The sequence below is a fragment of the Trachemys scripta genome, chromosome 9 (genome assembly GCF_013100865.1).
Source record: "Trachemys scripta elegans isolate TJP31775 chromosome 9, CAS_Tse_1.0, whole genome shotgun sequence".
NCBI classification, from domain to species: Eukaryota; Metazoa; Chordata; order Testudines; family Emydidae; genus Trachemys; species Trachemys scripta.
In genome coordinates, this window is record NC_048306.1 from 66,961,315 (window position 1) to 66,979,900 (window position 18,586).

General features: G+C 38.2%; 1 protein-coding gene across 3 annotated transcripts in view; it reads right to left on the reverse strand.

Annotated features, from left to right (window-relative positions):
• FARSB (phenylalanyl-tRNA synthetase subunit beta) overlaps positions 1 to 18,586 on the reverse strand; it is a 52,530-nt gene that overhangs the window by 3,725 nt on the left and 30,219 nt on the right. For all 3 annotated transcript variants that reach the window (XM_034781920.1, XM_034781918.1, XM_034781919.1), the window contains one exon: positions 16,274 to 16,426. In XM_034781920.1, coding sequence (XP_034637811.1) covers positions 16,274 to 16,426 — 153 coding nt within the window. The remainder of the gene's footprint in view (positions 1 to 16,273; positions 16,427 to 18,586) is intronic.

Genomic DNA, 18,586 nt, shown 5'->3' on the forward strand with positions numbered 1-18,586 from the left:
TTTAATTGTTTTTAACATGCTTTGAGATCTTTGGATCATGCTATAACAATATTGTACTGAGGTCACCCTAAAATAAAATCAGTTTTTGGCACTGCATCGTTATCATGGCTATTCAAACTGCCCCTTCATTAGAAGAGGGATATATAATATATGGTATTCAATGAGTTAATATTAAGCCATATATTTTTGCAGGGACCTGATCATCACTGGGCTTAATAAGGATCATATTATACCACATCTCTCTCTGGGAGTTCTGACGTATTCATTTGCATAGCAAAGAATAGTTGCATAGAGTCCCAACTATAAAAAGGCATATGTATATTGTACACTCCTTTGTTAGAGGTCATAATGAGCGGGGCCTGCTGAAGTAATTGGTTTCAGAATAGCTGCATTACTGGAAGAGAGCTGTTATTGGTATCAAAGTTTTTAGCAAAAGCTTCCATAAAGTAATCCACTGCCACGCCAGTATTTTGTTTTGGTTCTAAAACTGTTGCCTCAGAAGAGTTAGAATCATATGACCAATACACATTCTAGAAGATGGCACACTTTCTCCAGAATATAAAGCAGTAAGCCATGCTACATGTAGAATATTTTATTTGGACTTCCTTGAGACTGCTACAGTGTTTGTTGTTATAAGTCTGCAGGGAGCTTAGGGGCACTTAATGAAGAGTGGTTTCTCAGGCTTTATGCTGCTTCCCATTGTGTGAAACTGGTTTACATAGGAATGCTCTACTAGCCAGGCATTTCTAATATGCACACAACCTAGTCAACAGTTAGGTGGGGGAAAAAAGTTTGCTACGCCCAGCTTTGCCCTACCCAAAAGCGGTATTATTAATGAAATTATACATGTTTTTGAGAAAGTGTTTTGGGGAATATCTAACAACCTAAACTTGAAACTCTAAAAAACTCAGGCTACTTTTTTCTAACAAGCAATAATGTGTAATTTTACCATAATCAACCTCTTATAAAAGCAATAACTAAAATTCAGTAATGTTCAAGTATTAGTTTGTAAACTCTTTAGGGCAGGGAGTTTATCCTTGTTTTGTAAAGGCATTTCTTTAGCACTACATTGGTAATGAGCAATAACGGAGTAAAGGAATGCACCAGCAGGAAGAAAAAAGGTCAGCTAGAACCTGAACACTGGTAGTGGTGTGGTCCCACTAGCCATCACTGGCTGAGAATAGAACAGAACTCACTGTGGTTCTGGGGGTTCTCTTTCAGGCTGTTTATCAGTGTCTTGCTCTCGTTCCCATCAGCTAAGTTTGGAGAATGTACTCAGATTTTATATCTTACTTGGAGGTTCCATGTAGCCAACAGTGTGAGGAATTAGACATAAAACTCATTAACAGGGGTCATGCCATGGACTCCCAGCACATGGTGCTGAGAATTCAACCCTCCATAGCAGCTCTTTACTTCTGTTCATACTCAGTCTGGGATGTCTATTATTTGTCAAATGCAGTAGGTGTGCAGGCTACTTTACAAACAAGAAAAATCACATAACAGAGATGAGATTCTATAGTAAATAAGCAATGAGAACAAAGGGGTTGGAGCTATAAGCTTCAGGATCTTTCCTGGACCAGTCAACTGTTGAACTCTGCAGTGAGGAGGCACTGTTTCCTGTCTTGTTTGAATTAAACTGGACTGTTCACATATGAAGTTGAAAATTGACTTCAATTGAATTTTAACACAGCCTCAAAGCAGAAAAAGGGTCCAAATGGCATTCTCCCAGCAAAGCTAGCAGCAGGCGATTTGTGGTCTTTGTGTGGACATATAGAATCAACGGTAATATCTGTGGCAAGGTTATCTACACAGTCACCTCAAGAGTTTTATGGTTGTGAAAAGTTAAGTCAAGTCCAAGTTTCTTTAGAGGAGAGGTTTTACTAGTTAAGCAGTCACTAAACTTCACCTCTAAATTACCCGTAATGATCAGCTAGCATACGGACCATGCCTTAACCCTTTGCTGCTAGGTGAGATTTCACATCAATAATTACTGAAGCAATTATGTTGTAAGTCTCCTAAAGGAGATCCTGGCTGCTTGTGCCATAAGCTAATTAAGAGCCCACATTTAGTTAAAGATTGTAATTTACTACTCCATTCACTTTCACGATTAACATTAGACAAAAAACAATGTCTCCTGATTTAACTAATCCCCTCATGCTCTATAAACAAAAATGTCTAACTAGGAGAAATTCAAAAAGCTTCACTTGCAAATACCAGTTCAAGTGTCTAAAATTCACCTTGAAATCCAGTTAGAGATCTAATTGTCATTGCTGATAGAGACTCCTAACATGTCAGAAGAAGCCAAATAAAGGTGGTAGTGGGGGAAAAATCATCTTTTAATATGTCAACATTATAACCAGCAGCTATGACAGGGGGTGGGATGAAATGCAATACAATGCCTTCTGACAAAAAGAGACTCTAAAGCCAGTAATGTCTTAGGCGTACTACATGCAAGCAACAGACAAAAGCCATATCTTATAGGTGCAAACAAGAATTTAATTTCCAGCACTCAGTGAGGTGGAAATAATTCCTTTAATTAAAGCTTTTGTAGCTTCTCCTCAAAATCTATAATTGTCTTTCTGTGTTCAGACAGTAGGGCCACTTTGATTGCTTTGGGGGTAATTCTTTGGCCAGTAATCCAATGAAGAACCTTGTCTTTAGCACATTTTCTGGCTAATTGACCTTCAAAAGGCTTGGTGAGCTCTCTATGCTCTTGGTTGTCAAACACCTTGCACAGTTTCTTTTCTCTGCCCATTCTTGGCCCCTCCCTCCTTTAAAAAAGATTAAGGTAATATTATAGGCCTAGAGTTAGGATAAGCTTTAGAACATACCAATTCATTCCTATAATTTGAGGGAACTTCGGAAGTCGAAGCTTAAGAGGGTAACTGAGTGGACCTTGAATTCTAAAAGCAGCAGAGCTGTATTATTGAGCATGTGGCTTCTAAAGTCTTTCATCTTAATTCCCATTCCCATTGGTTACTTTATTTGCCCATTTACTTGCTCATCCTTGATTCCTCTTTTTAAGTGTCTCATCTGCTCTCTATATTTGCAGATTTTCTTTAAATCATGTTCTTTACTTAACAGATTTGCTTTTTTTCTAGCACATATACAAAAAAGTCATGATCCAGTACCTGACAAGTCAACATCTGAAAAGACAAAGTGACATTCCTTGCGCATTCTGTGCAGCTTCAGGCCCATAAACTTAGACCTACCTATAACAAAGAGTCAGTGGAAATAATCTTCCCTACTTCAGGGAGAAAATAAGTTTCTATACTCATCTCTATTTTGGTTTATTCTAAAAATGGTAGATTTACTAATACTGTATTTCTGATCATCGGATTAAGACAATACATGATCTATATAACAATACACAATCTATCGGCACAAATTAGTATAGCTGTATGCAGTATAAACAGCATAAATATGAATTAAACTTCAAAATACACTATCCTGCATGGTTACATCTTGTCATGATACAATTCCAGGTGTCCAAAAATAGGAGCCTAAAATGAAGCTCCCAAATTCCACCTGATTTTTCAGAAGTATTGAGACTCCAAGAGCTCCCATTAAAGTCAACCCATTGTCACCAACCCCTCTGTCACAGCTAGTGAATACAGTTAGTCATTGAGGCCAATGGCAGCTGCTGGGGGGTCCATCAACTTTAAGCTCCTGGTTTAAAAAACTTGACCTTTCTCAACAACATGTCTCATTACACAGGATACCCCAAATGACACAACTGTCAAACCTGGCTAACAGGACAAACAAATCAATATGATCACATTAAGTGTGTTCCTTTACATGCCACCTTCCCTCCCCCCCCACTTTTTTTTAAGAGGTAAAATTAAATGTAAAAATTTTAGGGGAGAAAAGGCAAAGCCACAAAAATTACTAAGTTACAATTACTTAAATATTAACACAGCCACCTGCAACTACACACTGATCTAAAAGGTTCACAGCCTGGTGTGTTAAGTTAAATGTATATTTACCATACTGGTTTTCTCTTTCATTTTCACAGGTATTAATACAAAAGGTTTTGGAGGGAAGGTCAATGGCACAGTCAGTTATCTACCTGTGTGATATACTGGATACCCCCAAATAGGGCTCAGCTTGGAAACCCTTGAGAGAGGACAATAAGCCCAGGGACTGTAGAATCCTGGACATACTTGCAATTATCAGCAAACAAAAATATTCTGTTCAAAATGCAAATTTTAAATAAGAGACTACATTTCTATCAAACTATTTTTGTGTGAAAACAGAAGCACTCAGACAAAAGCTAAATCATTTGTATGTCACCCAGACCCCCAACATACAAATATATTATAGAGTTGTATTTGTAAGTCATCTTTTGATAAAATAGAAGCTTACACTTTTATATAACAGTATATCTCTTACTTGTAATAATTTTATTTCTATGGATGTGTCTGCTCTAAAACCCTCCCAGCAGATCTGGGTACATTTTATTGTAATATGTTGGCTGAAATTCTGTTTATTAGCTCCTGTCCATATTCTGGCTTTTAACAATGCTTGAAATAGTTTTCAAACACAGTTGAAGTCCATAGTCATAACACTGTTTGGGCCCACCGTTAATGGTTACAACCATGCCAAGGAACCATGTTATTTATATAGGCTTCAAAGCCGTCTGTATACCAGTATTTCTCTTCCAGTTGTACTGAAGCACACAAGCAACTTCCATCCCATCTACTCCAAACTCTAGTCTAGAATTCTTGCTCATTCTTGCTCCCCCTATGGTAGTAGTGGTTGGAGTGCTAGAATAAACTGGCTACTGGTATTTTAACTTTGTCATTTGGTAGCTTAGAAATATAACAGACAGGAGACAAAATAGGAGCAGTAAAACACTGTTGTACATATAGATACAGTACTTCCAATGTAATTTAAAATTATCTGTAAAAATAATGTACTCCTACCACTCCCACAAGAGCCTGATTATCTGTGTGAATGTTGAGGATGACTAAGGGAAGTGAGTGATTCAGATCACTGATTTCAATGACAGGATTTAATTTATTCTTTGAAGGCGGAACAGAATGAGTGTTAAAATTATATGCCCATGGAAAAATTTATACTGAGTATAGTATATATTGAATACAAATCCTTGCGAGAATTCTCCCACCACTTCTGTATGTTTCTTTAGGAATTCACATGTGCATAGTAAATGCACTAAGCTCACAGCATTTGTTTTGGTGCAGCAATTAGGAAAAATGGCATGCCTGGGTCAGAATTTACCTGTGTTATAAGCTAGCTTTATGAAGCAGCTACACCTTTGTCTATTTTTAAGGACCATTCTGAAATCCATATCTCAGTAATACTGTATATGATTAAGTAGTGGTTTAGCACAGAAGTACACTGAAATCTTACATCCTGTCTAATCCAAACGTTAAGCTGGCATTATTTATGTCATTGCTCATTTATAAAACAGGAGAATTCCTAACTGCAAACAATCATAAAGACCGGACTTTTTTCAGTTGTATAACCATTTAACTTACACTTGAAATGAAATATTTCGAGAACCTAAAGTCTTTAACATTGGAAAGCCTAATCCCCCAATTCAATGGCTACCTTTCATCCCCTTTTGAACATCAAAAGGAAGGAAACCCTCCCAAAACATTACAGTCCTTAGAATCTGTCAGACAGACTGGGGAACAAAGAGTATTATTAAGTCTAATTTTCTAAAGCTCTTTGGAGCAGGGACTAATTTATTATATGCTTGTACAGCACCTAGCACAACGGGGCTCCAGCCGATTTGTGGCCATTAGGAACAACCCAAAATATAAATATTAAATAATAATAAGGCTAGAGTCAAGTCACAGTCTTCATGTGCATCAGAAAGACAATTTTTCTGTCCATCTTAAATAAATGCTATTTTATTTGGCTTATTTTATTTCAAGCCCCAGAGTAAATCATCTTCTTTTGTGATCTGCTGACATTACCTGGTTTGAAATTCATAGAACCACTTGTGATTGGACTTTCATGACTGTCACTTTTCCTGCTATTTAGAAAACAGCTTAGCCAATTAGCCTGCAGAAATAACTTAGAGAATGTTTTCACTTCAAGGTCCCAGAAACAAAGGCAAGGTTTTCATCTCGAGGCCAAAAGACCAAAAACATCAAGACACTTGATCACGGCCTTGGATAGACCAAGAAGAGACTACCTACACTTGACCAGCTATATCATTACACTGAAGACCTCAGCCATCACTCATCTTTAAGGGGAATTAAGATTATTAGGACCAAGATTTTTAGGTATGTTAAGGATGAAATAAACCACTTTCAACTTGAAAATTCAGTGATTCTAAGTGAACGTAAAGTCAATTCCTCAGTCACAGGAGTCCACATTTCCTACTCTTTACAAAACAAGCTTGAAGGGAAGATTTTCCTGAAAATGATTCTGTTTTGGAGAACAGAATCCTGAACTCAACACTTGCCAGTTAAGTGAAGGAGAAACATGTGTGTGTTCTAAAGAGAAAGATTTGGAAGGCTCTACTTAGATCTGGAATTCTACAGCAATTTCAAGATGAATGATTTTCCTCAGACATTTATTTAAAAAAAAAAATCTTGTTTGAATGATAACTGTTTAATTGTATGTTGCATTACAAGGAGCCTGGCGCTGTGTTTTGTAGCATACTTCAGGCTGATGAGCCCCAAACTTTAAAATCAGAATCTCACAAGACAGATGGCAACCAATGTGTCTCTACATTTCTGTCACAACAGATGCATACGTGGGAAAAGGTCTACACCAGTTCTTAAAAAGTTACACCGAAAAAACCCCAAAACAAAAAAACAGAATAATCAGGGCTAAGTAAAATTAGAACTATTTTAACAAACAGTACTTACACAACTGCTTTTTACATCCACCCATTTTATGGACTTTTAATTTGGATACATAAAAATGACCATTATTTACATGTGTTTTGCAGTAGAACACTGAGGTCTCAGCTGAGATCAGTGGAGGGCCCCATTGTATTAGATGATGCACAAAATACATAAATGCAGTCCCTGTCCTAAAGAGCTTAAAATGTCAATTGGCAAGACAGACTGGATGGGGGGGAGGGGCACAAAGCAGAGGGAGAAGCGTCTTGCATAAGATCACAGCAAATTAGTGCAAGAGCTGGGATAGAACTGAAGGATGAAATGCAGCTCTGTTGAAGTCAACGGGAGTTTCGTAACTGACTTAAATGGGGAACTGCACCCCAAGTGTTTGGAATCCCAGTCCATTGTCCTAGCCACTGGACCATGCTGCCTCCCCAAAGAAGGGAGGTTTGTATCGGGATGCTATCTTTGATGTTTAACTACCCATAGAAATCATCTTTTTTTGGGGGGTGGGGACACAAAACAGTTGAAAATACAGTATCTGGTCCAGCTATAAATAGCTTGCCATTTAAAGGAGGAAGATAGTGACAAACTAATATTTTAATATGTGAGTCAGGCTGGAGGTTCTGAGACTAAGGAATAGACACTACTTATGATGTACGATTAGAAAAAGATAGTCACACTAGGAAAGCAAGGGATTAAACCCAGAAGTCTCCACAATGAAAAAACAGCAATGAAGCAAAGAATAAAGGGCAGAGAGAAGAAAAACATCTTGAGAACCAGGTCAGAGCTAGGAATACCAGGGTCACAGATATTCTTAAGAAAGACCTCTCACATGGAACTGGTAGACAGTGAAATCACTGCTTCAATGTATTTAGATGTAAAAGAGAATTTTATGTTTTTGAATGTTTCCACCAAGTCATGCAGAATACCTTGTTCCTGCTCCCATCTGGTTATCACCACACTTATGACAGAAAGAAGGGGATAGAAAAATATTTTTCAGCTCAAAAAGTGATTTGACAATGAAGCAAAAAACAAACACCTTTTCCACTGACTTTTCACCAGAAGTCCTTGCTCAGATGCTTCCCACTGCCACTCCCTTGCCGGACCATAGAAAGTTATTACTAAACAGGCCAATTCAACTGACAGCAATTTAGCTTAAGAGAGAAACTATCTTGGCACAGTTTCTTCTTCTCCCTTTGCACTTTTGTCCCCCAGTCTTAAAAACAAACAAAACCCCACAACACACACCCCCAAACCCCACAACACCCACCCACCCCACCAATGGTATCATGCTCACGTATATCACTGTAAGAAGTTGCTGATAGCGTTATCTTTTTAAATTTCCATAGAGCACTTTATTGTTCTGTGTTTGGCTGAGATAAAAACCTTTCTTCCTCTCTCCCCTACCTGACAAAGCTTTCCTTTCTGAGATAAGACCTCTACAGCCAGACTACTTGGAAAGTATAGGACAAGAATACTCCAATCAAACACTTTCAGAGGCAGACTAGAAACAAGATAAAAACAGTCTCACTAGCTCCTAGCTGTACTTCTTTTGGAGTATCTATGACTGGCTGTATAGTATAAAGTTACTAAATGCAGTATCTTTTTTTGCATTGGATGGTGCATATTTTTATTAGGTTCACACACATTAAAAGTTTTGAATTTCACAGACAGAATCAAAGTGACTACAGGCCACAGATAATTGTATAGTGTAGTGGCTTTGAGGCTGTGATCAGTGGACCACTGCCCTTTCCACAGAGTTTGGCATAACTACTGTCATTACAATACTCAAACATCTGCCAGTCAAGTTGCAAAGCTTTCTGCTACTTGCAGTAATCCAGGTCTCCCTTGGAACGTCCAGAGGCTTTTCAGCCAATTAAACAAAACACAAAAACAACTTTCCACACCCAGTGCAGTTGCTTCACATCTTTGTTAGGTGTTTCCTTGGGTGTAAATTCAACCCTGATCAGATTTGTAGCACCAACCCGGAGGGACAGTACATACACAGTAGGTCAAATTAATATGACGGCAACCTGAAAAGATTAGAACAGCTGGGGCATGAAGAAAGAAGGGAAAATTTGGTATTGAAGTGTAAATGTAAAGAGGACAAACAGATTTTTAAAAATGGGACAGTAAGCAAGCAGCCACACCCATCTAATTAAAGTGAGTTTAGTTTCATCTCGTCTTCTTAAAACGGTCCTAATCTTACTTTTTCATGTAACCAAGCACTCTTGGTGCCACAAGGAAAGTTGCTCAAGAGAATTAAGATGTGAGATTAGCAGTGGCGGTAGTACGCAAGACCTCCATCTTAAAAAGTGGCCCACAGTTGGAGAAAGTTTGAGAACTAGTGATTTCATGTTAGTAATAATGAAGGTCATCATTATTTGAACACTGTCAAGCTGTGCGTGGAGACCACCTGTTCCCCACCTCATTAATAGCGGATAGACATCTAGTACCTGTGACAAGCTTTGTTTTGTTCCTTTATGCTGTACTATTTGATAGTCTCAACACTGGAACTGTACATTTTCTACGTATTAACAGACAAGATGAACTATCTAAGTAGAAAGGGCATAGTTTATACTAGTAGAGGCATAAACATGATTTATTATGTTTATATTGGCACTGTAGTAACACCTGGATGTACTGTCAGAAGTCAGGGTCCTTTCTACTAGGCACTGTACATACACAATGAAAAGACACTCCCTCCCTCAAAGACCTTACAGTCATGAGAATAACAGGCAGATATCACCAACAAACAGGAGCACAAGGGAACAATGAGATGATTATGAACTGCAGATTAAGCAGTGGTTACTGCACACAAGCTATCTAGCTATTGTACATACCTACAATATTTTAGGTACTTATGTGGCCCCCATTGCAGTACAGTAGCAGCTGAGCACCCCTCAATCTTTAACATATTTATTCTCATCACACATGTGAGGAAGGGAAGTGCCATTACTCCATTTTACAGACGGGGAACTGAGGCATAGGAAGACTAAATGACTTAGTCACGATGACACAGGGAGTCGGTAGCAGAGCAGGAAATGGAACCTGGCTCTCCCAAGGCCTAAATTAGTAACTTAACCACTGGATCATCCTTCCTCTCTGGAGAGGTTTGCAGGCATCACACTACAGACAGGGGACAGACTGTGAATTAAAGGTCAACTAAGCTCAAGAGAGAGTCTTCAGGTCTGTTGCATATTTATTGTAAAAAACAAAAAAAACAAAACAAACGTTCATCGCATTCTTAGTTATGCCGCGATAGCTACTTACACCTCTATAATTTCACAGCCAAACCTTATTAGATGAAAAGCTATTACTATGATTTACTGTGTCATTAAAATTTTCTACACTTTACCACACCTTTCATTTAATTAAATGGGGGCAGGTGAAGGAAAGTAGTGCAGTCTTTGTAACGATTACATGTTATTACACAACTGTCAATTAGTGACAGAAGCAAAACTAAAGATTTGTAAGTATGTAATTTTTAAGTTGAATCCAAACTGGCTCATTTCCCAGCATATCTACAGTATTAAGCTGTTGCATGCCCTACAAGAATGATTGACATGAACTGAACTCTTATTAAAAAGGCCCTGTGAAAGCTGTTGAAGTACACATCAAAAAAATCATACAAGTTTCAGAGAGTACAAAAGCAGCGTGTGCTGTGGGCTCTCTCTCAAACACAGACAGCAGATTTTTTTAAAAACTTTTTGTTGAAGCAAATACTATTCCCAGACTTTCCAATAAATCTCATTATGAAGGCACATGGGATGAAGAGTCAAGCAATCTAGTTTCTATTCCTAGCTTTGCTGCTGACTTTTTCTGTGAGACTGGGCAAGTCGCTTCACCTCTACGCCCCACTTACCCATGTGAAAGTTGTAAGTTTGTCATATGCTTGGAGAATCAGATAAAAGATGCTGGAGGGGCACATTAAAAAGGATTATTTTCCACACACAAATCTTAAATATTTGTATTTTAATAATGCTCAGTATAGTACCATAGGTGTCCCTGGCTGGTAAATACTTTGCATTTTTAATACTATTGCACCTTGTGTTTGAGGATTTCGAAGCAGAACATTATGCTGATATTAATTAAGGATAAAAAAAAACCCTGTATTTTTAAGTTTCAGGACGCCACTACAGACTAGCATGGGCCGGAGCCCTAGTACAGCATCATCTTTTACGATCCTGGCCTCAGCTACCGGAGGGAAGAAAAATAGTTTTCTAGTACACTGGTCCAGTAGGAACAAGAGATGACCAGTATTATCGGAGAGAGTTATTTTAGGTTTAAGCAGAGATTACAAGTTTGCATTCACATTACACCACCTTTCAATCCATCTATCTAAATGCCGTTAGTTTCCATTTCAAGACATGAAACCATAACAAAGAGAAATGAATCAGGAATGAGGGCATTTCATATCCAGGTTCACTGGATGGCTCTTCTCAGCTCATATATTTTTGTTACTTCTCCTTGATAGATTGGTTACTCTAAAAGGGTTTAGACCGCTTATTGATTCTTTTTCTGTGATGACTGTACAGTCCATAAACTTTGATCTTTATATTACTAATTACATGGAACTGGCTAAAATGTCAATAAAGGAATTTTATATAAAGAAACAGCACGAAAGAGCTAACAGATTAGAGGACCAATACAAAACTCTTCTCTTTTTAATCCATTTAAAGTTTAGTAATAGATGTATGAATTGTTATCTGCTACAAAAGGAAGTAAAACATTTTTTCTATGCCAATAGTTATAGGAGCAATTAACCTACAGATATGTCAGTATTGTACACTTTCAAAGTGGGGTAGAACTTCAACTTTCCTCTTTTAGGAATGTATCATTTTAATATTACTAGGAGTAGCAAGAAAATATTAACTGGCCATAGCATCTTTTGAGAAACTGAAATCACTAAGAATCAGATATATGTTGAAATCCTTCAACTTAGTCACTTAAAAACAGCCTAGGCTGCTCACAAGGTCTTTTCTGTTCCATTTATTGTACAGCTCAGATTACACTAAAGAGTGGTGTGAAGGCCAGAGGAACATCACAATTTCACCCATATTTTCCAGCATCTGTAATTTTTCCACAGGTGTTGCTACAGGGGCAAAAAGGCTATGACCCTAAGGTCAAGTCAATGGGCATTAAGGTGTTAGTATAACAGAAGGTGCTTAAATAACCATGGTTTGCACATATGGTAAAGAACTGAACAGGCACTTCACTTTACTCGGTTAATTCAGAAAGGAGGCGAAGCCGCATTGAAGCGTTATGGGAATTATATTTAAACATGCAACAAACTGTCTTCTCAGACACTTTCTGAAATAAAATCAGTACTTTATGTTCCAAATTAAATCAAAACCACTGCAATCAGTTAAACAAGGAATACAGGACTATCAAAGGACTAAAACACAAATCTTTATATTGTACCACAAATTAGTTTCAAGATTTGGCTGAAGACTACACAAACAAAAAAAGGGTTTGACTCCTTCCAGCTCAGAAATGGTTTTATATGGTAAACCCATTTTTAAAGTGTACAAATTTTCATAAAACTGTTTGCTCCATAAAAATAAAGATTACACATGGTAGAATATCCCAATTTAAAACCTCTATGGCAAGGAGCACCGACTCTTTTTTGAATCCTTCAGTACTCTGCAGTCTTTTAAGATGTTATAGGATATCTTTTTTTCACACAATTGACCTTACTCCATCATTGGCTTGACATTCTCTCTCTCATATATGCTTAACTGGCAGGGTGAAAGGCAAGTAAAAAAAGCTACTTTGACTTCCAACTTTCTCCGAAGTCACAGACTTTCCAAGTAAGTTGGTGCAGTGAAACTGCATTCACTCTAGCACCAGAGTATCAGCCATCTGCACTGTTACCAAGGTTAAATTCCAATGTCACTAGAATTGCATGGAATCTACAAGTCATTCTAAGAGTTTCTGGATCTCTCTTGTAATAGGAAGGAGGGAAGTGTTTTCAAACATACAGAACAGGATTCTACTCATCCACCTCCAAAAGCTACAAAGTGTTTGCAGCCAGTTGTACATACCTAAGAATGGATTAAGACTTGCTATCTCCAGAGTAAGCAGATATAGGAAGAACATTATGGAGGTGCTGGAATTATTAAAGGACACAATGCGTGCTGAGGCAGAAGGAATACTAAACGGCACTAGTATCAAGAAATGAATTATATATTGTATAAGAATTCTTTATTGTGATCTTTTTCCTGTTCTTTGTAAAGTGCTCAGACATTATGGTGATGGATGAAGTATAGAACGCAAGACATTTAGAAATATTTCTAGCTATAAACAAATACTTTCAACATGTCTGTTCAATAACAATTTACAGTTAGAATATTCAAAAACAGCCTAAGGGAGTTAGGTGCTCAGCTCCAATTGAAACTCAATAAGAGTTAGGCGCCTAACTCCCTGAGGATCCTTTGAAAATATCAGCCTACAAACGAAATCAGAAGTCTTACTCCTATCCCTGTTGGGAACAAGAACTGGATTGATGGCACAGCCATATGGTCAACCTGAAGGGTGTACTTTCAGCATTACATTTCACTGGCCAACAGTCAGCTCTTACTGTATTTTTCAGTACTTCAGCTACAAAATCTTTTGAAAACCTGCAAGAAGTAAAAGTGAGGGCATTACTTAGTAAAATGGAAAAAGCTACACTAAAAATGTGAGCATGTATATGTTCATCAAGGATAAGTGCTAGGAGACAGCATGTGCTGTTCTATTCAGTAAGTTGACACGCCAGCAACACACAACTAGAAAATCAGCACATACAGTAGAACCTCAAAGTTACGAACACCGTAGTTACGAACTGACCAGTCAATCACACACCTCATTTGGAACCAGAAGTACACAATCAGACAGCAGCAGAGACAAATAAAAAAAGCAAATACAGTACAGTTCTATCTTAAATGTAAAAGTAAAGAGAAAGCAGCATTTTTCTTCTGCATAATACACTTTGAAACTTTACTAAGTCAATTTTTCCGTTGTAAAATTTTGAAAAAAAAAAAAAACCAGCCATAATGTTTTGTTCAGAGTTATGAACATTTCCGAGTTATGAACAATCTCCATTCCCAAGGTGTTCGTAACTCTGAGGTCCTACTGTATAGCTAACAAAGTTGCTTTAGAGCTTTGGACACAAACTCTCTTATGGACTGTCAAAGATGTTGTGTCAGGGTCACTAGTTACAGTAAATGCAGAGCTAAGACTTCTCAAGCAGGACAGAGGTCATAATTTCTCTCACATACTTGTATACTAATGAATGGTGAGTAGACAAAATAGCAGCTGCTATCCCCAGAGTCTTCTTTTTCTCTCTCATACTGATTTTGTCATTATTTTAAGAAACAGAATGGATGACTTGCATATTCTTGTTCTTTTGTACAGATTCCTGGTTCTTTTTTTTTCTTTTTTTTTTTTTTTTTGGAAGACAGCTAGCCCTTGCTTCAGGAGTAATCTCAAGAACTACCAGGATTTTTTTGGTCCCTGGGCCCCTTTAACACAAACAAAAACAAAAAAACACTCATGCAACAAACCAGAAAAGAGAGGTGGGAGTGGAGATAAGTCACCATCGTCCTCAAGTAACAAATTTCTGATCTAAAGTTCCACTGTAAATTTCCTAGGCAAGAAATTGAGGAACAAGTAGATTCCAATTCTTGTGGGAAAGAATATACAGCAGACAGAGATCTCAGTCTATTCTAGGCCTTTTCCTAGACCAGAAAGTCATTTAGATAGCAAACATGTTTCCAGCTAATAAAAGTATGTTGGAACAAGGGCTGAATATGGGATACCAGTCCCAAAAGCAACATTGCCCTGGGAATGCTGCAATCCCCACTTTCCCTGAAATATACAGTGCTATCTTTGGGATATGACCTCTCATTAAAAAAAAACAACACACCATCTCAAATTTTCGGCATTGAGACAGCCTTGCTGCAAGTTTAAGATGGTTTATGAATTGCTTCGGTGCAGATGTACAGGATGAATCTTTGCTCACCTATTTAATTAAACCCTCTCTCCCACATCAGAGTTTTGCAAGTTTGATGGTACTGATTAGGAGAAAGTTTTGAGTAAAGTTCTCCTTAAAGATATATTTATGAAAGGTTTGGAGGGCTGAGGTACATTCTCTAATTTTGTCAACCAAGGATTCTCTGTATAGGAATTAAACTGCTCCTTAGTGTTAAAAGAAAGACAAAATAAAAAAATAAAAGGGGTTGTAAGGTTGGAGGATTCTGGTAACTGGGTGGAATCAGAATGAGTAGACAGCTCGGCACTGAGTGTACAGCGCCTCCTCTAACACATGGGAGACAAGGTAGAGATGGTTACAGTAGTTAGAAATTGACACATAATTCTCCATACAATTCATAATTTCTTCCTGAACTGGAAACTTTCTCAAAACTTCTGGAAGCTTTGAAAAACCCTTCCAATGCATGCACCAGAGCCAAGCAACTGAGGAACATGGATCTAGGAGTAATATCTGACTTTAGAGGTTTCTATTTCATAACAGATGGAGACTTGCAACTGTGCACTTAACTGAGGGCAACTAAAGACTCTTCAGGAGCCTTGGCCAGTACAGTTCCTGCAGGAAATGCATGGCCAAGGGGCAGCACAGAAGTGGGAGGTCAGGTGCTGGAGCAGAAGCTAGGGGGCTGTGGATGGGCAGCCCTCCCCTAGAGAGGGTCTCCAGCAATTTTTCTTTAAAGGCTACAGCCCAGCCACTTCTGCTGGTGGGCCAGCACACCTCTCCCCCTTGTGCGTGCGCACACACACACACACACACACACAAAGAATAAAGCGTAAGTAAGGATTTCATGTCCCATCCCCTATATGTAACTAACCTGGCATAAAGAACCATGAGGCTTGTTATAGAAATATTACTAATACAGCAGCAGGTTCATTAGTCTAGAAGACAGCACACTTGTGCGGCAGCTCTAGCTCCACCGTAAGTAGGTAAAGTTTCAAGCTACAATATTTAGGAGTAACAAGTCATCTTTTGTCTGTTTCCAGGCAATTCTAGCAATAGGAAAGCAGCAGATACCTGGTGTTAATTAAAAATCATTCAATAAACTGACATCTAACCCTTAAACTGCTAGATTAACTCATTGTGAAGAGCACATTCCTATACACATGAAGCTTACTCATGTAAGAAATATCCACTGTACTAAGATTCTCTCTTATGTAAAGATTGCCACCACAGAAGCTGGCTAAAAATACTGAGACCAGAAGAAAAAAGTCCAATTCCATTCCCTAATGTGTAAGAGGCAATGAGAATACAAAGTCCCATTTGCCCCACAGTATTTTGCAGCATGCTAACACACATTCAAAACAACTCCTGTACTGTAGTGCCAACAGTTAATGACAATATAAAATTAAATCTACATAGTAATGAGATTGTAGGATTCCTTTATAGGTCCTTCTCCACACTACTCCTCTCTTACCTTCAGCTGCCTTGATTAGATATCCACTCTCTTTGCTTGGTGGCACAGCCAGCAGCTGCATGACTCTATCCAGCAACCCATGGATGACCTCAAACCCGGGGTTCTTGTTGTAGTAAATGGCACAGAGATTCCTCTGGTTCCTTGCACGTACATCTGCAGAAGAAACAAACATTTGTACTTCTGGGTTTTGTTACGTGTTTATCCTTCCCATCAGTTTTTACAGTTGTGCACTGAGATATCTGTACCTCAGGGGGAAATTGAGAATGCAGAATAGCCTCTCCCACAGACATCCATCCCAAACTCTGCAGAGTTGATTATAGGCACTAGCACTTTAACTCATAGGTCTCCCATCATTTGGAAAAAAACATGTTGCATAGATTTTAAATACTGTACTTTATTAGGATGGAAAAGGAGAAGAAATGTGGTAAGGAGAAATATCTTGCCAAGTAAACAGCAGAACTCAGTATATTTCCAACATGTTATTAAAAGGTTAAAGGAATTAAAAAGCAGATTAACCAAAATATGTATATTCAACAAGAATCAACAAGATCCTGATACTTAGAATCTATTATTTTTAACATTTACAATTTAACGCTGGTGGTGAAAGTAGATTATTTATCAAACGGGGAGACAGAGCCTTTTACCAGTATAAAACAAGCCCACTTCTGTAAGTAGCCAAAGATAGTTACACTCTCATGGATGTTTGGGGCTCTGTGTGAAGAGAGGTCTAGGTCTAACTCCAAGCAGACAAGTTTCCACATCGCAGAAGCCATCCACACAATTGAAACCTTCCTTGGTAGTCCTAGACTCACCAAAGATCAGATGCGAGTGCACTGTATTTTGAGGACAGGATTGAAATATTGGTGGAGCAGAGACGCTATAGTTATGTGTGGTGCACCTGATTTATGGATATCAGTCTCAGACTGTCAAATCAAACACCTCACAAGAACTCAAATGTATATTTTAAAAAGCTTTGTAATTTCCAAAAATTACCATATATCATGTGTTCACACAGCACTAAAACTACAGCAGCCTCCCCCCCTTACTTTAAATTAGTTTTGCTTAGGCTACTCATTTTACCAGAATAATTTGACATTTTCATGTCACGTAGATACATTTTAGACACACAAGTGTATTACAGTATCATTATATTCCTGTGCCTCTCCAGACTAGACCAGGGCAGTGCACTCTGCCTGGGCCTGTCAAAGGTTACTCAGAAGATTCAACTAATTTTTTGAGAGGAAAAGGATAATACATGCGTTCTCACCATCCGTCAATTCACTTATGGTGAAATTCAAGGTACTGGTTAGTATAACAACACCCTGCTGAGGTCTATATTTAGGCTTGGCAGACTTTTTTTTTCTTTAAATATATTTTCAACAGATATCAATGTTTATTTTTAAGCATTTCCCCTATTTTTTATTGATTGCAATTTTCAGTTATGTAAAATGGGTTTTAATTTTTTTTATCTTCATCAATTAAAACTTTCAGTTATGGGAAATTATGGGGGGGATGGAAAATATAGGGGATAATCATTTAATGACAGTAGATGTTGAGATTCAAAAAGTTAAAGCTTTATAACCATTAAGATACAAACTGTCAATCTCAAATTTTGAGATATGCAGAGTAAATGTCCTTAAATCAAACAAATAACTTCTCACACTGCATCTTCCTTACTTTGTCGGTCTGAAATTTCAATCAATCATCGATAGAAATATTTTTTCGTCAATTTCTGTGTGTCTGGTGAAATCAACATTTACCAGCATTTATTAATGAAAATCTAATCCTCCCAAGCCTATCTATAGCCCAGTTCTCAGAAGTCACTTCTCCCCTTATGGTGCATTCAGCAGAAACCCCTTGGCTTGCTGGTTGGCTGTGCCAAAGGTGGGCTTTGCAGAAATCAGAAAGGGCTCTCTGTGGGCTGGTCTACACTACTGCTTAAGTCGACCTAACTTACATCCCTCGGGGTGTGAAAAAAGACACCCCCGAGTGACACAAGTTACAGCGACCTAAGCATGTCTACACCAGCTCTATGTCGACAGGAGACGCTCTCCCGCCAACAAAGCTTCAGACTCTCGCGGAGGTGGAATAATTATGCCGATGGGAGAGCTCTCTCCTGTTGGCATAACATGTCTTCACCAGATGTGCTACAGAGGCGCTGCTGCATTGGTGAATAGAATAGAATAGAATTTGCTCCCAACAAAATACCAGCCAGAGCCTGATCATTTGTACAGCACCACACAAGATGTATGGATTTTTTTCAGATTGTAGAGAGTCCTCCAACATTTAGCCCACAGATTAGGTTTTGCTCCC